Source organism: Anomalospiza imberbis, chromosome 8, assembly GCF_031753505.1.
Source record: "Anomalospiza imberbis isolate Cuckoo-Finch-1a 21T00152 chromosome 8, ASM3175350v1, whole genome shotgun sequence".
NCBI classification, from domain to species: domain Eukaryota; kingdom Metazoa; phylum Chordata; class Aves; order Passeriformes; family Viduidae; genus Anomalospiza; species Anomalospiza imberbis.
Window position 1 is genome coordinate 17,245,920 of NC_089688.1, and position 22,238 is coordinate 17,268,157.

The window sequence follows — 22,238 nt, forward strand, 5'->3', positions numbered from 1 at the left end:
TGGTTAGTTTTATAGATGCCCATGTTACTCCCTCTCTGGATATTACTGCTTTAACCTCTTTGAGACCTTGGCTGAGAGCACTTTCTTAGGACTGCAATATTGAGAGTGCAGGTCAGAAAAAATATATAGCTCAGCACAAGCAGTGAGATTACGTGGAGCTGTCAGGTGGGTGATTTGTCTGGGGCTCTGATGAACTGCATCCTAATCCCAGCTGTTTCACTGCTGACTCCGAACTGGTCACTCCCCAGTGTTTCTGCTTCAGTAAAATGAGGTACTGCTTCTTGCCTTCCAGCCCTCTGCCTGTGGCAGAAGACATGCTGTGGGAGAGCTCAGAGTCACCACTATTCCCAGTGGCCTGTTCTGGTACCTCCTTTTTTAAGCATGAGTAATCACTATTCCTGACATGTGCTGCCCTCCTGCTCTTGTTTTACCAGCAAGATTGTTTGGGGCATGAACCTTTAGGAAAAATCCCTCCAACTGCTGTTCCTGAATTTCACAGGAGAACTGTTCAGGTGCACACACTGCTGAAGACACCTGCCCCTTGCCTGTTGACTGGAAGCACATCAGTGATGGGAAGGATCCACCAGTAATACAGGGACTTCACAGGTCATATCAGGGGTCTTGGGGAGATCCCATACATTGAGGGCACTGTTGCTTCAACCTAGTTTGCCACTGTTCACTGCTTTGCGCCACTGAGATGTGAGAGAGCAAAGCTTCTTCCATAGGAAGCAAGCAGGAAATTGAGATTTTGATGAAGATTCTACTCTCTTTGCACCAAAGCCCATCAATGTCTCAGGCTGGTTTTCACCTTTCATGGGCAATAAAGTAATTTGCTCATATCAAACAGCTGCTCATTTGAAAGAGGACTGGCATGAATCAGAGCTGAGGCATGAATCAAAGAGGACTGGCATGAAAAGCTCATGCTCATTTTTGAACAGTGCATTATGCCCTCATTAATTGGCAGGGGCTTATGGCTCTATTAATAGGATACTCTCCCTGGAAGAATGACACATTTCTGAGACATCCTCAACAGACCCAAGCATGTATTATTGATGAGCTAGGAGAAAATCATCAGGGTATCTTTACAAACCCCAGATTTAAATCAGTTTTGCTGAAAAGCCTGTCAGTCTTTTTGATCATGTTTCTCTCTGAAATAAATTTCCCCTGAGGCAAAATCTTTAGTTATGGCACAAGCCTGCAGCTTAGGAGACCTGTACTCCCTCCTTGGTTCTGTGTCAGATACGTGGTGCCCATAGAACCGCGGAGATCGATTTTAACTGTATGCCCAAAGTATGTAACGACTCTTTAAGTAGTCTCACATAAAAATTAAAAGCATTCAACTGCTGCCAACTATCTTGGCTGTCCAGTAGTGCTCCCTCATCCCTGCAGTATTTGCAGACCTACTTTGGAGAACTTTTCCATCTTCTCCTGTTTCCTGCAGGGGTATTATCTGTGCTTGCGAGGATTCAATTAATGCCATTGATGTGGAATGTTGTTCCATTCATCACTGGCCACAGCATCTAATGAATAGGATAATCTAATTTTCCCCAAATAAATATGACACCAAATTAAAAGGGTTCATAAACAGCCTCCAAAACAAGTGAGTTTGTTTCAATTTATTGCCTTTTAAATTGCACTGGATCCCTCAAGTACCAACCTAGCTATAAACAAACCAGTGACTGAGTTTGAGAGTTTATTACCACTAATGTTTGCCTTTATTTATACTAGATTTGAGTGTTAGTATTAGCTGGAGAACAGCAAAAGGGAGGTCATCCAAATGCCACAGTTTTTAGCCACAATTTTCCTAAACCAGTGAGAGAGTTTTAAGGAACAATGTATTCTAGACAATTATTTTTGCCGTGTTTACTGTCACTGAAAAATTCAACAAAGTAGTTATGACCTATCATTAGAACGACACAAAAAGTTCACCAGGAAACCAGAAAAAAGTTGCAATGCCTAGTGGCTGATGTAAAAAGACACTACTCACCCTATCTTCCACCAAAACCCAAAGTTCTTCTAAGTTTTTGTCTGATATAATTTTATTTGGGAGCCAGCTGTTAGAAAATATATTACAAATGTAAAGACATATGTCTTGTCAAGCTCTTCTCTGAAGGTAGCCTGGTTTCAGTATCCTACCTTCTCTGACCAGTCTTTCCAGATTGGCAGGACTGGAGACAATCAGTGTGATTGTGGATTTCTTACAGGATGATTTAGATGAAAGAGAAAGAGAGAGAATCTATAGACTTACTGTGGTGTTTAAAAAGTACATCATATTACCTCACCAATTTAACTGTAGACAATACCTGGTGCTTCAGAAGAACCCCATCTTGTGCTTTACTGCTTGAAAATTCTACTTATTTAACAGCTTCTATAATGGATTTTAAACACTTTCCTGAAATTAATCAATTTAGCCTCGTTACAGACAGTCCCAAAGATTTATCTCTATGTGGCTTTTACACTTAGCACATTACTCAGGGTAACACAGCTGTGGCTTAGAAATCCAGAGCTATCATGTCTGCAAAGCAGAAAACTGTCTTGTGCAGGGGTTTTCTTTCAGTCCCAGAAGGAGTACAAGCAGTGAGGAACAAGTGAACTTACCACAGAATCACAGAATGATTTGGAAGGGACCTTTAAAGGTCATCCAGTCCAGTCCCCTTGCAATGAACAGGGACATCTTCTACCAGATCAGGTTGCTCAGAGCCCCATCCAACCTGAATGCTTCTAGGGATGGGACATCCAACACCTCTCTGGGAAACCTGTGCCACTGTTTCAGTTCTGGCAAGGCTAGAAATGGACATCAGCTGTAGCTGTACTTTCCTTTTTTTTCCTATTTCTTGTTTGAACCTTTGGGGATCCATTTAAACTCAGAAATTAGACCCCCAACACTGACCTCTCCTGTTAGAGAAGATTGCTAGTGACATTTAAAGCAATGACTCTCCGCTCCTTTTTGAAAAACATCAGCCTTTATTTTGGCTAAAATAACAAGGGACCTTTCAGCTCAGTGGCTAAACTGAGGAATGAGGGGGAAACTGTGGTTCTCTGGCTTAAACTAAAATAGAAATTCAGGAGATATTTCAGAAAGTAAAAATTATGTTCTCAGGCAAACTGAATATTAAAATTTTCCCCTCCAAAACATCATGTTCAAGCTTCAGATTAATGAAAGCTTTTAATAATAGTTTTTCAGCTTGAATCAGTTTAAAAATAAAGTTGCCATTTTAAAATCAATAGATGTAAATGTTGACTTTCATTTCCCCCTGTTTTTCTGCCTGACATCAATTTATAAGATCAGTTAAATTTCATTTATGTCCACCAAATGCCTTTCTTTTCTGTGAATATAGTACTGCCAATAATATTTTGCCTAGTGCTGACAGTGAGTCTATGCTTCCCTAGACCATTGCTACACATGACTCAGTTCCTGTTTGGACTGTAATTCAATTTCAGAGCTCACTGCCATCTATAATTCCAAAGAGCAATTTCAGCTGAAATCCTAAATTGAATTACAGATTCATATTGCATTGCTCACTATTTATTAATAATATTGTGCCTACAACATATCCTGTTCTTCATTACCACAGAAAGAACAGTACTGGTTCCTCTGTGTGATCCAGAGCTGTTTATTTCTCCAAATGTTAGGTTCCTGCATGTACAGAACCTGCAGATATCTGTGTTTCCTTTGTAATAAGTACTTTTATCTAGCCAAAATGCAGAAAAGGTTTCTCAGGACTATACTTGGATGTATCATATGACTTCTATATCACAGAATATTATCACCATAAGTATTTCTTTGCAACTGGAAGAATGCAAAGTATTATGGGATACAGTGCCTGTGAACTTTGAACTCCCATACAGGGACACTCTTAAATGTTGGGCACATAACTTTCAGTCAGAAATGCCAACTCTAAGCCTCTAAGAAGTCCAAGGCAGGATACCGACACACCATGGCTGAGATTTGTAACAGGAAGGAATGTTGGGGAAACAGAAACACAGCTTGAACAAGTAATACTTCCTTCCAAACAGATAGGAGTCCAAGTCCTCAGGATTGGCTGTTTTTGTCTTTGCAAAGGACAGTCAATTGCAGACCCCAAATTATTAATTTTCTTCTGCAGCCTAACATAAAGTTATTAGTGAACAACAAGAACTACTGGCAATTTCTTGGAATGTCAGGGATGAGTTCTTTGGGTTCAAATATATGACACCAGAAGACTGAACAATAATTACTTGCAAGGCCAGTAATGTTTGCAGTGAGGGGGGAGATGGGGAATTGGAGTGACCTCGTTTGCATGAGGTCTGAGGAGAAGAGCTTGCTGCTCTGTGTCAAACAAAACATCTCTTGGTGCTGCTGCAGCATCCCAGGCATGGGGATGTTCTGCAGTTATTGACCCCAGACACTAAAGAAGTGAAGAGTCTTTCGAGTCAGCTCAGGCATTTGGGTTCAAGGCAGAAGTTGAAGGAAGGACTGACAGGTCTTTGGCATATTCCCATCTTAGCATCTTACAATTTGCTGCTATCTTCCCAGCAAAGGAGATTCCACACAGTAATCCCTGAGGAAGGTGTATATTTTATGATCAGATGGCCTCCTTGCCAGGAAAAGAGGCTGCTTCAAGATAGCCAGGCAATAAGCCATAACACAAGGAGACTTCATTATCCCATTTGGATATCTGTGGCAAGCAGTATTTAAAAACTGCATTTTACATTAATACATCAACACTAATTTACCACTAATTTATTAATTTAAGAATAAAAAAAAAATCATCAGTTTCCATTCAGGAGAGCTCCCATCTGCCCAGGAGTGAGGGTGCTCTGCCCTTTGAGCCTTCAGCCCACCCCAGAAAAAATAGTGGAGCCATCCATGGTAGCACAACCCACCTTTCCCCTGGGCCACACACTGTGCTGCTCAGTGTTTTGGCAACCCCACCTCAGCTCTGCAGAGAAGGGCTGGCTGGGCAGCCTCAAAGATGCCCCAGTGTCAGCTCTGGTGCCTCAGGCCAGGCTCTGGCCCGGCCCCACCCCAGCCCTGCTCAACAGCCTACAGCAGCCAGACTGTGTGCTGCTGAGCAAACCGCAGGGGAAAAGGAAGACTGAACATCTTTCTCAGATTATTTCCAGCCCTTGAAACACTTTCCTTAACATGAGATGCCTGACTAAGATATCTGCTATTCTCTTCTTCCACTTCCTGACAGGAACAATGTTCTTTTAACCTCAGTTTGAACACTTAAACATATTTTATCCAAAAATTACTCCAAACTGTTGCAAAATAGAAATACAAGTGAAGCCAAACCAATCCAATCTTTTCTTCTTCTCTCCAGAAGTCACAGTGATGACACACGTCTTAAGAAGCAGGGCCTTTGCTTGCCTGTGGCTGCCCTCCTGGGTTTCAGGTCACATCTGCTCTGGGTTTCTGGGAGAATTAAGCAAGACTAAATGAGGTCAGCTTTCTCAGCAACAGAAACTCTCAGGGGTTAAACATGAAGTATGTGTATTAGCATCCAATCTGGGACAGACTTCTGTTAGTTTTCCAGGTCTCAGGAACAGAGCTAACAGTTGGAGATAGCTATTCCTAGGTACACCTGGGTGTGAGCTGAGCAGAGAGCCGACATACCCACTCGAGGCTGTAGCACAGCTCCTGCTGTGTGTGCTGCGTCTCAGGACACACGACAGCCGCCCGGGGAACACAGCAAGGTGGCATTTGTGCTGTCCCTGGAGACTCCCTGCACATGGGTCTTTCTGAAGCACAGGAGGAATAAAAACACTGAAAATAGGCAGCAGAAGGCCTGCACCAGTCCTGAGAATTTTTTACATTGCTCCTGTTACTTTTTCCTTGCCAAGCTTTTATCTTGATTTTGTGCAATAAAATCGTGTTAATAAAACTGTGAATGAATAGAAAGGCCCTAAGTCAATATTTGCACTTAGAAAAGACTGGTTAGAACAGCTTAGGAATTGATCCTGATTTATTAAAGCACCTGTTCACCCAGGGAACATTTTAGCAGCAATCAATGTGTAATTAAATCTTCATTGATGTTTTACAATTGTTTTGTTTCCCAGCAATTACAGTGATAGAATCAGCTTCCCCTGCTTGCTCCTCTTTCCAGCTTTACTACTGATCTCCTGTGAGCATTCTGGCAACTCACTGTACATCTCCCAAGCTGTTATTAATAAATCGGGATCACAATCACAGTGAAACAGCTCTAATCCACACCCACTGCACTAAGCACAGGCCAACAAGAAAAGCCAACCTCTGACCTGAGTAACGTGATAACAATAACAACAATGGGAGCTCTGGGGCGATATAAACACAAATGTTTTAGTGAAATCGTCACATAACTCCGAACTAAAATACGCTTGAAGAGCTGAGCATTCATTAGGCTTTTCTAGTCAGACTTGAGGTCCCTCAAAGCTGGGATTGCTTTTCACTTGCTGCCTGTCCAGCTCCGGGAAACAGGGCTGTTGTGGGTGCAGCAGTGTAAATCACTGCTGTTTCCTGCTCAGGCAGACACAAATTCCTATTTGGGCTTTCCAAAATAATACACACCGAACGCACCAGAACGGGTGTTCAGTAAAACCTCAGACGACTGTGGCCGGAGGAGCGGCTCGCTGCAGAGCCCGTGGCCGTGCCGAGGGCTGTGTGGGCTGAGAGCCCCGCAGCTGGCTCCCCGAGGGACAGGGAACGCAGCCCTCCGTGCCAGGCTTTGCGGCGGCTGGGAGCGAGAGCGAAGGGGGCAAGGGCGGAAATCCCGCCCGTTCCTCTTGGCTCTCGCGGAGGCCGTGCCCGGGCTGCCCCGGGGAGCTCGGAATGCCCCGGGGTGCCCCGAATGCCCCGGGGTGCCCAGAATGCCCCGGGGAGCCCGGGCTGCCCGGTGCCGCCGCCGGGCCCCAGCAGAGGGGGGTGTAAGCGCGGCTTTCGCCGCGGCCGCAGCCCCCGCACGACACTCGCAGTCCCGAACAGACTCAAAAAAACCCAAACCAAAACGAAACGGGGAAGCCTGATCATCGGTGACAATTAGAACAAGTGACTGTGAAAAACCAAGTGGGACCAGCAGAAGGGACATGCGAGTCCCCGTCCTTTGGTGCCAACAGGTGGCCCATGTCCCTCAAAAACCGAGAGAAAAACCCCACCTTGATGCTCAGCCAGAGACCAGGCGAGAAACTGGGATATCACTGAAAAGACAAGCACTTAAAGGGACAGAGACTGAAACCTCCTCCTCTTCGTGCTCACTTGAGGTGTGTTGACACCCTGACTCCAGAACCCTTGTTTGTGTCCTGGACTCACCAAGACCTTTTGAATTTGCCACTCTCATAGCACTGATTCCTGCTAATCTCAGCAGTGCAAGGAAGGGAGCACCCCTCAGCCAAAAAGTTCATTCACTTGATCAGAAAAGCTCCTTTCCTGAACACATTTACTGAAAGCCTTTTTGTAACTACACATTTAAAGGATTGCTTTAAGCTTGGAGAACCAGTGGTCAAGGCAGACCCGAACCTCTCAAACTTCTCAGACTGTTCTCTCTGTATCACTGTCCACATTTGGGGCTTAACTCAGCCCCCTGGTGGTGCAGTCACGGGGGTTGGAGGCAATTTTGGAAGGAGTCCACTGACTGCTGAGAAGTTACTGTGACACCAGAAGGAGAAACCGGTCTGCTTCCATGGGCAGAGTATCCTGTATTCACGAAAACCAAATCATCCATGCCAGTTTTGATTCCTCCATGGTCTGACATTGATGTGGGGACCTGAACTTGCTGGTCTTCCCCAACACACAAGCAAGAAGGAAATTAGGCACACAGCCTTCAACTTTCACATGCTTGCAGCCAGCTTGGCTCTGCCATTCACTGCTCCTTGGGGAGCTCCCTGTGAAGTTTTGTAGATAAGGCTGCTAAACTACTGCCTCTGGCACTAAGTTCTTGGTTCTGACTCATGTCCTAAAGGCTCAGTAATATCTGGGACTCCTTCCAGACCCATCCTGCAAGCATCAAATGGCCGAGCTCTACCAGCTGGTCCTGGTGAAATTAGCACAGTTTCAGGGCAGCCCAAGCTTTGTAGGGTTGTTCAGACTTGTGAAACAGCTATAGAGGGTTTAAAAGAACCTTTAATTCCTTTAATAGTCAAAGTGCCATCCTTCACCATGAGTTAAAATAGAAGGAAAATGCCAAAGAATAAAATGGAAACAAGAAATTAACATTCCCCTTGCGTTTGAAAAACTCTTTGGGAAGTGGATAGCATTCAATGTGTAATGAGCATCCACATCCTTCAGAGTGCTTGGATATCTCAACCATTAATTTGATCTTCTTTTTCCCCTCACTTGGATCAATGGAGAGATTTTCTACAAGTACATTTTCAGACCCTTGTTCACAGTTAATCTTCTCTCTGTATCCTTTTCAACATCTTCCTCCTGTAGTCTGTCAGTCACTGCCACAGAGATTCATCAAGGCTGTCTTGTAATCGCCACTGGTATCCTCCTGACAGGAGAAAATATTAAAAAATAGGTGAGTATGGAAGTTCCTCTGCATGCTCCAAGTGCTGACGTTGTCAGTCTGTGGAATATGCCCACACAGGAAAAGGACTTTGGAAAGAGCAAGTCAGACTTCAGCAGAATTGCTGCCAGCTGACACACCATCAAAAGCGAACGGAGAAATAAGGCTTGTAGCTACCACCTGAAATAACATTCATCAAGTCCAATTTTTTCCTTTGGAATGCAGGTGAGCAATTGATCAAGGTTCTGTCCCACAGAGTAGCACAAAGTCAGCACAAATGACAGCAAGCAAACCTGTTCAGATTTTTTGTCCCTGGGTATTTATGTAGCACCTCTTCCCTACAGGAAGGGAAAGTATAGTTAGCCCTGACACGTGGCATTTTTAAAAAAGCCACAAATGCGATAATTTTGGTCTAAAAGCACTACATAAAATATTCACTACATAAAGAAAATTTCCTCCCTTTGAATGTTTTGTGGCGACAGGTGTAAAGCTAGTTCCACTTCTCAGAAGGAATGAATATTCTGTACAGACCGTTGAAGACTGATCATTAATCAACATGACAGACACTGACAGTGTCAATTATAAGAAGGGCCCTTAATTACAGAACCAGACTTCCCATAGGGACTGCTAAGGACAGGGCTTCTGTGCCATTTGCACAGGGGCAGAGGAATGTCCCGAAGTCCTGGGGACAAATGGTAAAAAATGGCATTTCAGCACTAACAGGGGAGTCACATTTACTTGGAGCTGAAACTACAATGCTACAGTAATCCTTGACAAGGTTCAGTTTCTGAACCTATCTCATCACAGTGTAGACCAGGCTTTCACCTGGGATAAGGCAGCAAAAAAACCCCAAACAACAGGAAAAGGAAAAGGAAAAAAATACCCCAGCATTATTTTGATGTATATGGATGGCACTGGCTTGAGGTAGTTAAGGATGGCAGAGAGAGAGAGAAGAAAATGGCACAGCAGCATAGCAGCTATAGGATAGGTATAACATGAATGATTAATTTAATTTAGATTTATCTAGAATGTCATGCAGGGCATGGATACAGAGAAGATCCTAGTGAAAATCCTAGTGCAGTGTCTCCTTGGGTTTGCTTTGTCCAAGTCACTTACAGAGAGCATATGGTCTGACTCACCTTTCAGACATACGTGTCTCTCAAGGACATGGCTGTTAACAGGCCTAGCGAAGGAGAGCAGTGATCACAGCAGAAATAAAATTGTTGCTGCAAATAACCATGGAAGCATCCCACAGTGCTGCAAAGATTAAGAATACATGCAGTGGCTGAGAACATCATATCAAGATTCTGCTTACCAAAATCATGCTGGAGAGAGACTTTCCTGCAATACGCTTGAATTCAGGCTTTATAAGATTTAGGTCAACTTCACTTCGAGAAACAAGCACCCTTATCAGAGTCCCATCGTCGGTGCCAGCCCCCTGGAACAACAGATACAGCAGTCTGTGATGTTACTGGGTGTTCAAGGGATAAGTTGTGCAAACCAGTCCAGGGCAGGAGGAATCAGCTCTCAAACACCACTTGGCACCTCTTCTGTGGAACATCTGCATCTCTTTCAGGAGGGCCCACCCTCACAGCCCTCCCAGAGGCCACTGCCAACACCACAAGCCCACCATGGAGGTGTGCACAAGTTTTGCGCAAGTCAAATGCAAAAGCAAACATGCTACAGAGGTGAGAGGTGGTACTGAATAGAGACTGTCCCTCTGCAGAATCACCCAGGCAGTGTTTGGCTTCAACCAATACTGTTTAATCACTTACAGGAAAATTAGGATCACACCGATAACAAAACTGTTATCTCAGCTTTCCAAAAGGTTTTGGAGAGCTGACATCTTGTACATACCAGTTAAGTATTACAGGGGCACAATCTGCAAATACCTTATGTGACCCCATTTGAAACTCTCATTTTATACTGCCATTGAGAGAATTGCTTCCTAAAAAGAAAATACTGTGTTCCAGTCTATTTAAATGGAAGGCAAGTCTTCACCATAAACAACCTCCTAGAAAAGCCTCTTTTGTCTGTGTTCCAGAAAGGGTCTGGGCTCCTTGCAGACTCTTCAGCCAGAAAAGCCAGACTCCCTTGTTATCTTGAGTTTAAAGGGTACTTTTCTTCTCAAGCTGTTTGAAAGGATTCTGCTATTACTTGCAACAATTGCACTAAACCTGCTGAATTTCACCAAAACCTTGGCTTTTCTAGTTTGAATTGGTGGCAGCCAGGTTACGAGTTAAGTCCGTATGAAAACCAGTGTGTTGCAATGGAGAGTCTTACCTTTAAAGCATTGTACAGCCTCTCTGCAAAGTAGCAATGGATGTTCCTGGTGCATTTCACTAGGCATACAAAAAACTCAGTAAGAATCAATGGTAATTCCAGCCCAGGGCAGGAGGTGACTCAGATCTTTCATGCTTCCCATTAATTCAGTGTGCTCCTAGAATCTGAGTTTATCTTATCCAAGAGGTACCCCTTACTTCATACCAGACACCTTTATAAAGCAGATCCATCTAATATAAGTCAGCTACTGCAGAAGAAAAGGCAGCAGACTCTGACAAAACAAAGGGAAAGGTCACCACTTACCAATAGCCAGCATGGCATCCTCAAGTGAACCACGAGTTTCACTCTTGATAGAGTCTTCTATGCTCTTGCCAGCCAGTTTTTGGTATTCTTCAAACACTGAAACACAAGAACTTATATTTGAAACACAAAGAACTTATATTTTTTACCAAGTAACCCTCGAGGCATCTTGTGCCCAATATTTACAGGCATTACTTGTGTGGCAATATGAACACACAGATCCTGCAAAAGCAATGGCCACATTTGCACCAGCTTCAGAAGGCTTTAGTCAACATCAGAAATCATGTTGGACACAAAGATGGATGTTAACATTTACAAAAACCAAACCATTCATGATTCATAATTCCCTGACTTCAGGTAATTTCTGTCACCTCAAGTTTTTGTGGGAATCTGACCCTTTATTGCTGTCTTTAACCACAGAAATAAAGCAGACAACAAAGTTAGGCACACCTTTGGTCTTGTGGTTGCTGATGTCATTAGCTTTAGGAGCCAAAATAAAATCAACTTCAATGTAGGACTATGCAGTTCACAGCCCATGGACTTTAAAATGATGACAACACCATTTGGGGAAACTTATTATTTTAACCACAATTTAAAATAAAAACAACTGAGAAAAGATGAGCAAAATACAGGTACAGATTCCAAGATATTTGAATTCCTACAGTAACAAAAGCTCAGCAACAGGGTCATTGCTTGCCTTATACACTTTGGATATTTCAAGGCTCAGAAACAGAGATAACTATTTTTACTTCTAGCTTTCTAGGACTAACAAAGAAGGAAAAGTGCTATATAATGCAATAGACATCTTAAGAAACTGTACTCAGCATACATTACCAGCAGTCAAGACTCTTTGGGGAAATGGAATACAGAATAGACAGATGGATACAAACTTCTCAACTCAAACTACTCTTTCTATTAAAAACAAATTTTAAAAGCTGCAATAATTGCACTCAGATCTTAAATAGGTACAGGCAGCTGTAGCAGAGAAGAAATTGCTTAGTGCCACAGTAGGTTCAAAAGACTGGTTGCATTTTCACAAGAAGGTGAAATTCACTTCTTAAAGATGGATACAGACAAATACTATAGAGCCCACCTATTTTTGTTTGTCTTGTTTATTTTTTAAGTGACCTTGGGAGATCGAATTTGAAACACAAGGGGGAGCTGGCTTCCAGACATAGAAACAGCCGCAGAGGCTCTCAGCTTAGAAAAAGCTCAGGCATATCTGGTTTATTTTCGGCTAAATTTATCAGTTTAGGTTCACCTGATTCACGCAGTACTTGATATGCTTATATATGCCTGCTTGAATCAGGCAATATAACAAAATCTGTTATGCCTCAAAAGCATTGAGATGACAAGGTTTGGTCTCTGCTGCATGGACACTGGGGAGCTGAGGTCTCAGCTGGAGCAGGGCTTGTGTCTTCCCTCCCAGCAGCCTCTGATGCCCTCAAAAGGACCTGGGGCAGAAATGCAGGCTGCATCCTGTGATCCTCCAGCACCGAATAACCAGCTATTTTTTAGTGATTTTTTCCCCCCATAGGAACCCATATCCAAGGGGACATATCTGTTCACCACATGCTCCTACTTAATTAGGACAGTACTCAGTCACTCACTTTTTGATTTTATTAAAACAACTACCCAGTTATCACCACTGTATAGGTACTCCTGGAAAAGCCACTTGATTTTCAGCAGAACTAAATCTTCATAATCTTTCACAAAATCTGCTGGCAGCTTTTGGTTACTGGGTGACCAGAAATTAGAAAACAAGCTCAGGTATTTATTTCTGACCACTCATGTCTCTCATCTATAGCCAGCCCTACCTCTTCTTCTTGACTAGGGTGATTTCTCATTTTGGAGGCTTGGGAGTGTAGTGATGGTAATGTGGGCTCTGCTCCATACCTTTCATTAAGTGTGTGGCACTCCTTTTGCACAAGATGGTGATGAACTGTATCTCATCAGTGCCCCGTATCTTCTCTCCAGCAGCATAGAGAGTCTGTAATTTAGCACACAGTTATTAGCGAGCTGTTCTGTGTGTGCAGCTCATCAAGGATCAGAGCTTGGCTGAAGGCATGGCTGGGGTAAAGGGGTTTGGAGTAACTGAAACCACTGTGTGAACCAGAGTCTCCTAGAACGGCTGGTTATGAAAACCTTTCTGTCTTCTAGACAAATGGAACATCCACTATCTCCGTCCTTTCTCCCCCTCCTGCAGCAGCTGGAACACTTGAGGTTTCCTCCCTTTTCTCTGCTCTTCCACTCCACCATACCCATATACTTTCATATATCAAAAGCAGATGAGCCAAAGCCCAGGCCTCATCACTCCTCTTTGGAATGGCAGAGCTCAGCAGTGCAGGCAAAATTGAAAAACCCCAAGTTACTTAAAGATAACCCCACCCCAAATTATTGTGAGTCCAACCCTCTGCTGACACTGAAGCACTCTGAAGTTCAAGAATGTGGGAATCCAGGCATATCAGTGATCTCAGATATTTGAGAGTACCTCTGCATCCTGAAGAGCCAGGGCTGTGTCCACATAGAGGGTGGCATTGTCCCTCTCACCCTATGAGCAGAAAAAGAAGGGTAACAATTTTGTCTCATGAAGATTCTTCCATAAATAAGGATCATTCATTCTGATCAAAGATCAATTATACTCTCAGCTATTTCCGCAGAGTACTCAAGCAGTAATATTTCAGACAGCACAAGTGCTAACTCCTTCACTGAAAGTGCTGAAATCAGTCATATGAAGGAGACTAAAAAATTGTTCAGTTATTGTGCTACCAGGCAGGAAAATTCCAAAAATGTGGTAGGGTAAATTAAATGCACTCAGCATTTAGGGCACAGACCCTGGAAAAGTGGTGAATCCTAGTGGAGTGGCACTTTTAAAACCCTTGAAGAGTACACTGGCTTTACACATATGTGAAACTGAGGTGTCTCTCTGCAGGAGAGGTGGCTGTAAGTTCTCAGCTCTCTTAGTGCTGCTAAGGGGGAGAGATTTCCCTGCTTCAGTCACACTAAAGCTGAAACAGATCCAGTCCAAGTGACATGGTTGGCTCTGCAGTTTATCTGGTGATAACGACTGTACTGGCTCTCCTCTAGCATGTCTTCTCCAAAAAAGAAGAGAAAAGTGTGAAGACCTTTATTTATACCCTCACTTCTCTTCTCTAGCATTACCTGAAGAAGGCAAACCAGAATCTGCTCTAAGTAGCCACTCGTTTCCGATTTTATGTCTTGTTCCAGATCAGAACCGTATTCTACCCAAGGGAAAGAGAAGGAAAAGGGAAGGATTTGTTATTTATTTAGGTGATACAGTCAAGACATTACCAGTAAGCCAAGCACACACAATAGCCTGACACTGAGCAAGAGGGTCATTAAGGAAAAAAAACAGGGCTGAGAGCAGCTCACACCCTCTGTGATGCTCAGGTCAGCATTTGCATCCAGCTGAGTCACTAGCTCCACTGATGTCCAAGAAGTAAACCCAGAGCTAATTTTAGAGGTATAGCTGAAGGGATGAACAACATAAAATATTTACAAATACATTCTCATCTATTTAATGGGGAAAAAAGCCAAGTGCACAGCTGTAGTTTTGTTTAGGTTCTGACAATACTCTGTACCCAAACTGAACCAAATTTATAATTTGTTGACCCTTTGGTACAGCTGGATGAAGACCTAGAAAGGGATTTTCATTTTCTCTGAGCATAGCCATTTTCTGTTTGCCAGCTGAAAGCGGAGTTACAATGCTTTTAGAGTTAAATGCTTTTAGAAAAGCCATTTTCTTGCTGACAGTGCTGGCCTTCCTCTTGTGCTCTGACCACAGAAATCTGAGCCCCAGGCACTTACCTTCTTTGTAAGCCTTGATTATCTCCTTGATCTGTGCTTTTGTTCGAGATGCCAGGATCTCTATGATAACACTTTCCCTTGTTCCCACACCCTGTAATAGAAAACACAGTGGAGAAATAAAGGTGGAGAAAGGCATCTAGTCATGGAGGGTGATTTACTGCTAGAGAAGTATGGTGAAGGGAGGAGTTGGATGGCAGCAAAGTCAGGCTATGTGCTGAGCTGTAAGAAACCATCGTGATGAAAGCTGGAGACACAAAACACATTTGGGTTGAACACTGTTTCTTTTACCAAGGTGTCTAATTTGTAAAGGATTATTTATATAACCCTACATTTCCACAAATGCTTTTCTGGAGTCAGATCTTTGACAACAGACAGCATTAAAGGAATGCAGGGAGACCAGTGCTTGGCTAGTCAGTCCATCTTTATACCATTTTAACAGACCACTCTGCATCTGCAACTTGTAAAGATACATTACCAATAGGTAGGATTCCAGCTGACCCCAGCCTGGCCCTTGCACTACCACTCCTTCATTCCTTAAAGATTTCATGGCTCAGCTGGGGCATCAAGGCAGCAGGTTTGGGTGTGAATTTAGTTTTGTTGTTTCCTTTCCAGGTTCTATGAATCACTTATGTACAGAAACTTTCTTACAGCCATAAATATTTAAGCAGCATTCCCCCCCCCCCCCCCGAATATTAATACTACAATTAAGTATTTCTCAAAGGCTATTGCTAATAACAAACTTAACCATGTAACAGTCCAGTTATTAACACTTGCACAAGTGCAAGAAATTAGCACTGTATTTGTGCTATTATTTAAATATCAGCATGCAATTTGCTTACCTTCATGGCATCATATAGCTCCTTGGCATCATACTTGAATGGGGAGTACATCAGAGCTACAATGAGCCTCTCAAAGTTGCCACTCAATTCAGACTTCAGGTTTTCAATCAGATCCTGTCAAATGTGCATCATCACATGGTTACATAAACAGACCCACAGGATCATTTTATTGCACATGCTGCTTCCATCCCCATGGCCCAAGTAATGAAGCAGAATGACAGCATTGTTGATAGTTCATTAAAAAAGGTCCTGAGACTGAAAAAGGCACCTAACTCCAAAATGGGATTTGTCTAGGTGCTTACACATTCCCTGTTTTCTTGATATTCGGGCTCTCTCAATAATTAATTCTGTAGCAAATTTTCCTCCACCCTGCTCAACTCACTGAGCAGAACCAGGTAGCTGAAGGCCTTGCACTGACCGAGGGTGTAGCTTGAGAGAGTTTCCCATAGCCTGCATATAAACTTGCACCCAGGACATTTGCAGAATCAGGACTGCAGACTGCTTGAAGATACACTTCAAACTTCCCATTCACTATAATGCAGGTTTTCCTAGAGTAGGATTCTCTGTTTTAGTGGGATGCAAGCGCACTATTTATTCATTGTTCCATACCCACCCCCTTCCCTTTCTTAGGCTTTTGCATGGAAGTCCCCTTTCCAGGAAGGGTCACAGTCTGCTGGTGAAAAAATTTTCCCAATAAAAGTAAGATTTTATCAAAGAAACAAAGAGAGACAAAGGAAAACATAGTTGTCGATAACCACGAAATTTCCATACAAGTGTAATTAAATAAGTCTTTAAATTGAACTTTTTTGACATTTAAAAAGGCCTGAAACAAACCAATATTTTACTCAACATGTTACTTAGACAGGTATAAATTTTTGCTACAGCTTCAAATCAATAAGAAGCTTCACTTCAAATTAAAACTGATTTTAAAATAGTATTTCTGGTCAAAACGCATTTTAAAAAAATTCAATCTTTAGGTGAAAAACATTTTTTCATGGTCAAACATTAATTTTACACATTCATCACAGGCCTTATAAATGGATATTAGTCTACTTATTTGCAGAAGACCTGCATATAGTTTGCATCATGCTTTCAGGATGAAGTGTACGCCCATTCACTACATCCTGCATGCAGTAAACCAGTGACTGAATATGACTTTGTTTTAGAAGAACCTTTCCAAACTGTGCTTTGAAGGATTTGGCAATCTCTTGACGCTGCAGATTGCTCCTCTTGGTTAGGACATCAATTATAGCTTGTTCATCAGTCCCTGTGGAAAGCAACAATAAGTCATAAATACAGTGCACAGAATAAGCTGAGACTGGTCCAAAATCCCAATCTGAATATTCAGACAAGCTTATCTGGTTCATTGCCTTTATGTAGAAATTTAAGTACATACTGAGGAAACTTTAATATTAGTTTTTCACAGTAAAAATAAGTGGTATCTCTGGATGCAAATTTCCTATGGAATCGATTTCAACTTAGCAATTATAAGAACATAGAATTTACATATGTGGTTGGAGTCAACTCACCCAGCCCTTTCATGGCATTGTACAGAGTCTGAGCATCAGGTGCAGCATTAAAGTGTAGAGCACCTGCCACAGACCTGCCCTCTGCTTCACTCTGAAAGAAGAAGAAAAATACACAACTTTTCACCACTGCTTTTCATCAGCTGAAGAAAAAGTATTTGAAAAGTACATTAATGCTATTTATTGCCTACACATGATAAAGTCACAGAAAATAGGAGAGACTGGCCAGAAGTTTCTCAGCAGAGCAAAAAGAGAATAAAAGTTTCCCTCCAAAGAGAACACAAGTTTCCTGCTCCCACCTGCCTGTACCAGCCTCTGCTACTGGCAGGAACATGAAGGGCAAAGCATGGCTGACAGTACTGCAAGTGTTGTGAGGTCAGGCAGTCTGGCAGAAAAAGCACAGACTGTAAGAGACTGCACTTTCCTATTCATCTCTTAATTACAGTCCTTCATAGCATAGATGCTATTGTATCATACTGCATTTCTCAGTGGGTTGGTGCAGGGTAATTTTTAGACAGCTTTTTGAATTCCTGAAATTGTCTTATTCTCACAGACCATCTTTTTCAGCAGCTGCTGCTGCACTTCTGCACAGCTGGTTGGTTTCAAGAAGGGAGCATCTCCACTGGAAGGATTTGGGTCAAAAGACTACTTTGAAGGGAGATCCATCTGGAGGAGTGCAGGTTTGATGTTCTTCCCTGTACCAAGAATCAGGTACAACTACACAAGAATCCTCCTAACAAACCCCTGAGGTGCTGACAGTATCAATCTCAGGGCATAAAAGACACACTGAGACTTAGTCACCACAAGGTAGTAGGGCCATCAACCAGAACCCAGGTATAATTTAACAAAGCTGGTAGTCAAGTAACTGGCTTGAATATATTGTCACATCTATCACAAGCTGGTCCTGTCAATAGGGGGAGTATGTGGGTGGGTAGGCATGAAGAATCATCGTCACTTTATTACAATAATAGACACAATTTTCTCCTTCCCAGAAGCAAGGATATTTAAGTTGGAAACTACTATATTCTCATAAATTTGCCTTTAGAGGCAGGGTTAATATTAAACTAATGGTATCCGTATGACCTGATAAATATTTTAATGGGGATGGCTTCACAGTGAGATAAAAATCAGAGATTACAGATCAGAAGGAAGCATTAGGGTTGTCCCACCTGACTTTCATAACTTGGACCACCAAGTGCCACCCATCAGCCTCCTGCTATGATGCAAATCCCTTCTGCTCTTACTTCCCATGTGAAAGAGAAGCAGTGGATACAGCTGGCACATTTGCATGGAGCAGTGACAGTGACAGAGGAGTATTGAGAGAGGCAGCATGTTCAGCAATCAGCAAGACTTGGAAAAGTTTGCTTTACAGCCAGCACAGAAACACTCCTGCACCACCACAACTTGCTCCCAGCAGAAAGAGCAGCTGTGAAGCAAATGGTGTCAACAGGAAACTTCACAAGAGATGCTGCTTTGAATCCCAATGGTCACTGAGCAGCAAGTTTAAGGCTGAGGTGAAGCTGTCACTGCAGAAAAAAGAGCAGGTGGCATTCCCACCTCCAACAGTTTGTCATTGGCATAGAAGAATTTGGCTGAGCTGGGAGGACCATTTCAAGTGCTCCTTTTCTAGCCCTCTGCCAAGATGGCCAGCACCACCACAGCTTCCCTGGGAAGCAGGTTAGACCCATCCATCTGAGGTTGCTTTGAAAAGGATGGTCAATCCTCTCCAGTTGCATGCAAAGGCCCTGTGAAGAAACCCCGAAACATTCTGGACCCATGCCTGGTGACTCAGTGAAAGAGGGAGTACAAAGCTGAGCTTTCATTTGGAGGCAGTGGAAACAAATTAAACAATGATCTTTTTTGGTACTAATTCCAATAAACAGTTACGGCCCTTCCTGGCTCGAGTAGCACATTTGTGACTCACTCATGCACCTCGTTCTCTGTGCCCATAGTTGTTGCAGCACAAGTACAATTGCACCAGCTTTTCAGAAAATCCCTGTTCACTTTGGTCTTGTTTCCCAGCTGAATTAATCCTACAGCTCCCTAACTGAAACTACTCAAAGCGTTTGTGCTCATGTAAATATAAATAATTGGCATGAAAGCAGCAGAAGCAGTGTATTTTACAGCTGATGCTGTGGAAAGTTTTAGCTATAAATGAAAGGAAGAAGGAATAAAAGTTTACTACCAAAATATTTTCAAACCAAAATGATAGGCTTTTTTTAAAAAGCTGGAATCTGAGGACAGGTTGGGTTATTGTTTGCATTTTGTTCAGTCAATATTTTCTAAGAAAGTTCCACATTTTTTCATTCCTTTTGCTTTTGAACTGTGTTTTTTAATGAAGGGTTTAGAAAACCAAAGTTTTTCCCCATTCTTCTGTGGACCTCTCATTTTCTTCTCATGCCTCCACCCCCTACCACACCAACTGGTATGGGATCACTGGAGTTTAAGGGCTTTTCTCCTTATTTTCTCATTCTAATTTACGAATTATTTCCAGCTTGGGGGTAGAAGAGACTAGATCATCCAAAAGGAAAATAATTAAATGAGAGCTACTCCAAACTCAAGTAAAACATCTATTTTATTATACCAAACTTCCAAAGGAAATAGGAAGGCAGAGAAAACTCAGAAGGAAGATTACAATTTGAATCTTTCTGGGTAAAAAAAAAAAAAATTTGAGACCTGGGAGTAAACCTGGCCTCCCACAGAGGCTGATGGGGGAGGTGGAACCAGGGCTACCTGCTGCCTGGTCTGAGCCAGACCCCAGGTGCTGCCTCAGCACACCCCATGAGCTTCTCCCCATCCTGCCTCATTCCTCCCAAAGCCACAAGCAGTTACAAGAGAACATACACAGCATTTCTGGCTCCTGGCAAAGAGACAGGCTATTCAAGTCACATTATTGTTGCAATATTAAAAACCCACCAAAGGTAGACATTATGGCTTGATCATATCTTTCTCTGTGACCACAGCCTGCCAGCACAACAGGGGAGCAAAACTGGGGACAGGCCAGCGCCCTGAACTCACTGCCACAGGACAAGGGAGCAGACAAGGAGCCCACAGCTTGCAGACTTCAACTGTGTAACTTTGCTGTTGCATGGTCCCATCTCCCCATGAACACAGGGATATAAACACCCCCTGCACCTCTATCTATTCAGATTCCTATCTGAATCAGCTAAGGATTCAGATAGGATCTGCTCCTCTTCCTATAGCCAGCAACCATATAAACAACCTCCTTCATCAATGTTTTTGAAGTGCTGAATGCTATTTTACAACCAGAAAAACAGTAAAATGGTCCTGCTGATTTTTAAAGGAAACTCTTCATTCCCACACAGTGCCTGATACAACTTACAAGGTACCTTATTACAGTGCCAAAACCCCTCAGAGTGTCAGTATATCCTCTACTTACCCAGGCCTTCCACCATGCCATTGTGGTCTCAGTAGTGTTACCTGGGTCTGTTGGTGAAGAAAACCACACATATCACACCTCAAAGTCTGGGAATCTGAGATTTGAAGGGAGGCATAGGGAGGAGAGGAAGAAACAAAAGTTCTTTTCAATAAACTTACCACAAGAAAAATGGAATAACTGTACTCCTCTGGAGGCTTGTTCCCTCTGGAAGCCGCAGAATGTAACTGGCCTCTCAGGCACACACAGGTATAAAGCATCCTTATCTACAAATTCCACAGGGCAACACCCTCTGACATGGCTCAACCTGTTTTTCACATTTGAGCTCACAGGGAGAGATCAAGTTGCTTAATAAACGAGGCTTCCCTTGTGAGGAGGCCTAAATTCAACCTTGTTGACTCATTGTAATTTTTCCACTGCTTGCTTCTCCCAATACACACCCTTCCCTACTAACATTTTGGCCTCTGGCACAGATACAACATACAAATTACAACTAGGTAATTTCTCAGCATGAAAGAGACTAGATGAATTCAACTATAACTGAATAAGGCATTCACTATTACCGACTCTTTCTATCTCTGCTCATCTGGAACACTGCCAAACGGGACTCTAGAAACATAACATACCTTCCTCTACCTCCTTTCAAAAACTTATTAAAAAAACCTCAAAGCCAAACAAGCAAAAAATTTCCAAACCAAACAAACCACATACCCAGCCAAATTCCACATCATCCGTGTCCCACACCTTACACTGTAGCTCCATAAAGCATCAGATTGTATAGAGACTTAGGAGGTCCCCGAATCCCATACCTAGATTTCCACAGCATGAGTCACAAATGGTCTCTAGGGTAACATAGGACCAACACATCTAAGGCTAACAAGTTTGAGTAATGACAACCCCAGCTAAGTCATAGGGCTTGCAGTAGCTGCTGTGACATGTTAAGGTTCAGGAGCTGAGTGCAAAACTTCTTTTTTCAAAAGAAAAAGAACTGAGTTGAACAGCTTCTCATACTTTAATTTGGTGAAATGTTTCTGTGAAATCATCTGAAATACCTTATGGTTGTAGCAATATTTTCCAGTCTAGACTTTTGTCAGAATCTACCCATGCCAGCATTTATTTATTTATTTGCAGTGGAAAGCTGCCCTGATGGAAACATTCCCACCAGCTGTATCTTAACACTTTCTATATAGGAGCTTTGTGCCCTCCACATTTACAGGCCCACGTGGGATGCCGGGTAAACACCAAACTATGGGCCTCTCTTATTTCCTTCCCACACACTGTTATTTCACTTAACTCAGCAAGGCCCTGATGGCCTGGGAAGCTGCCCTGGCTATTCCCAAGAGAATGAGCTGGGCCAGCCTCCAGCACATCCATCATATGGTGAGGGCAAGTTGGGAAGGAGGAGATGGCATTGCCCTTGGTATAACAAACATGCTGCTGGGTCTGCACTGGCTTTGTTCCCACTCACATGTGAGAGACAGCTTGCAAGGAGAGCTCATGAGTGGTTCTTCAGTCCTCCTTCTCCAGGGGTGGCAAAGTGCCTTTGCACGCAGGGTGCATCTGCTTTTTCTGGATCCCGGTATCTGCTGCCTACATACATGTT

The 22,238-nt window shown here is 42.9% G+C and overlaps 1 protein-coding gene across 1 annotated transcript; it reads right to left on the bottom strand.

Moving 5' to 3' along the window:
- Positions 1 to 8,059: 8,059 nt before the first annotated feature.
- On the bottom strand, positions 8,060 to 20,766 carry ANXA8L1 (annexin A8 like 1). Its single transcript, XM_068197543.1, has 12 exons — positions 20,639 to 20,766; positions 17,242 to 17,332; positions 16,885 to 16,979; positions 15,713 to 15,826; positions 14,874 to 14,964; positions 14,208 to 14,287; positions 13,537 to 13,596; positions 12,942 to 13,035; positions 11,049 to 11,144; positions 10,746 to 10,804; positions 9,778 to 9,900; positions 8,060 to 8,447 (listed from the first exon to the last, which is right to left on the bottom strand). The coding sequence occupies exons 1-12, from the start codon at positions 20,657 to 20,659 to the stop codon at positions 8,391 to 8,393; spliced, it is 981 nt and encodes a 326-aa protein (XP_068053644.1). The 5' UTR covers positions 20,660 to 20,766; the 3' UTR covers positions 8,060 to 8,390.
- Positions 20,767 to 22,238: the final 1,472 nt, after the last annotated feature.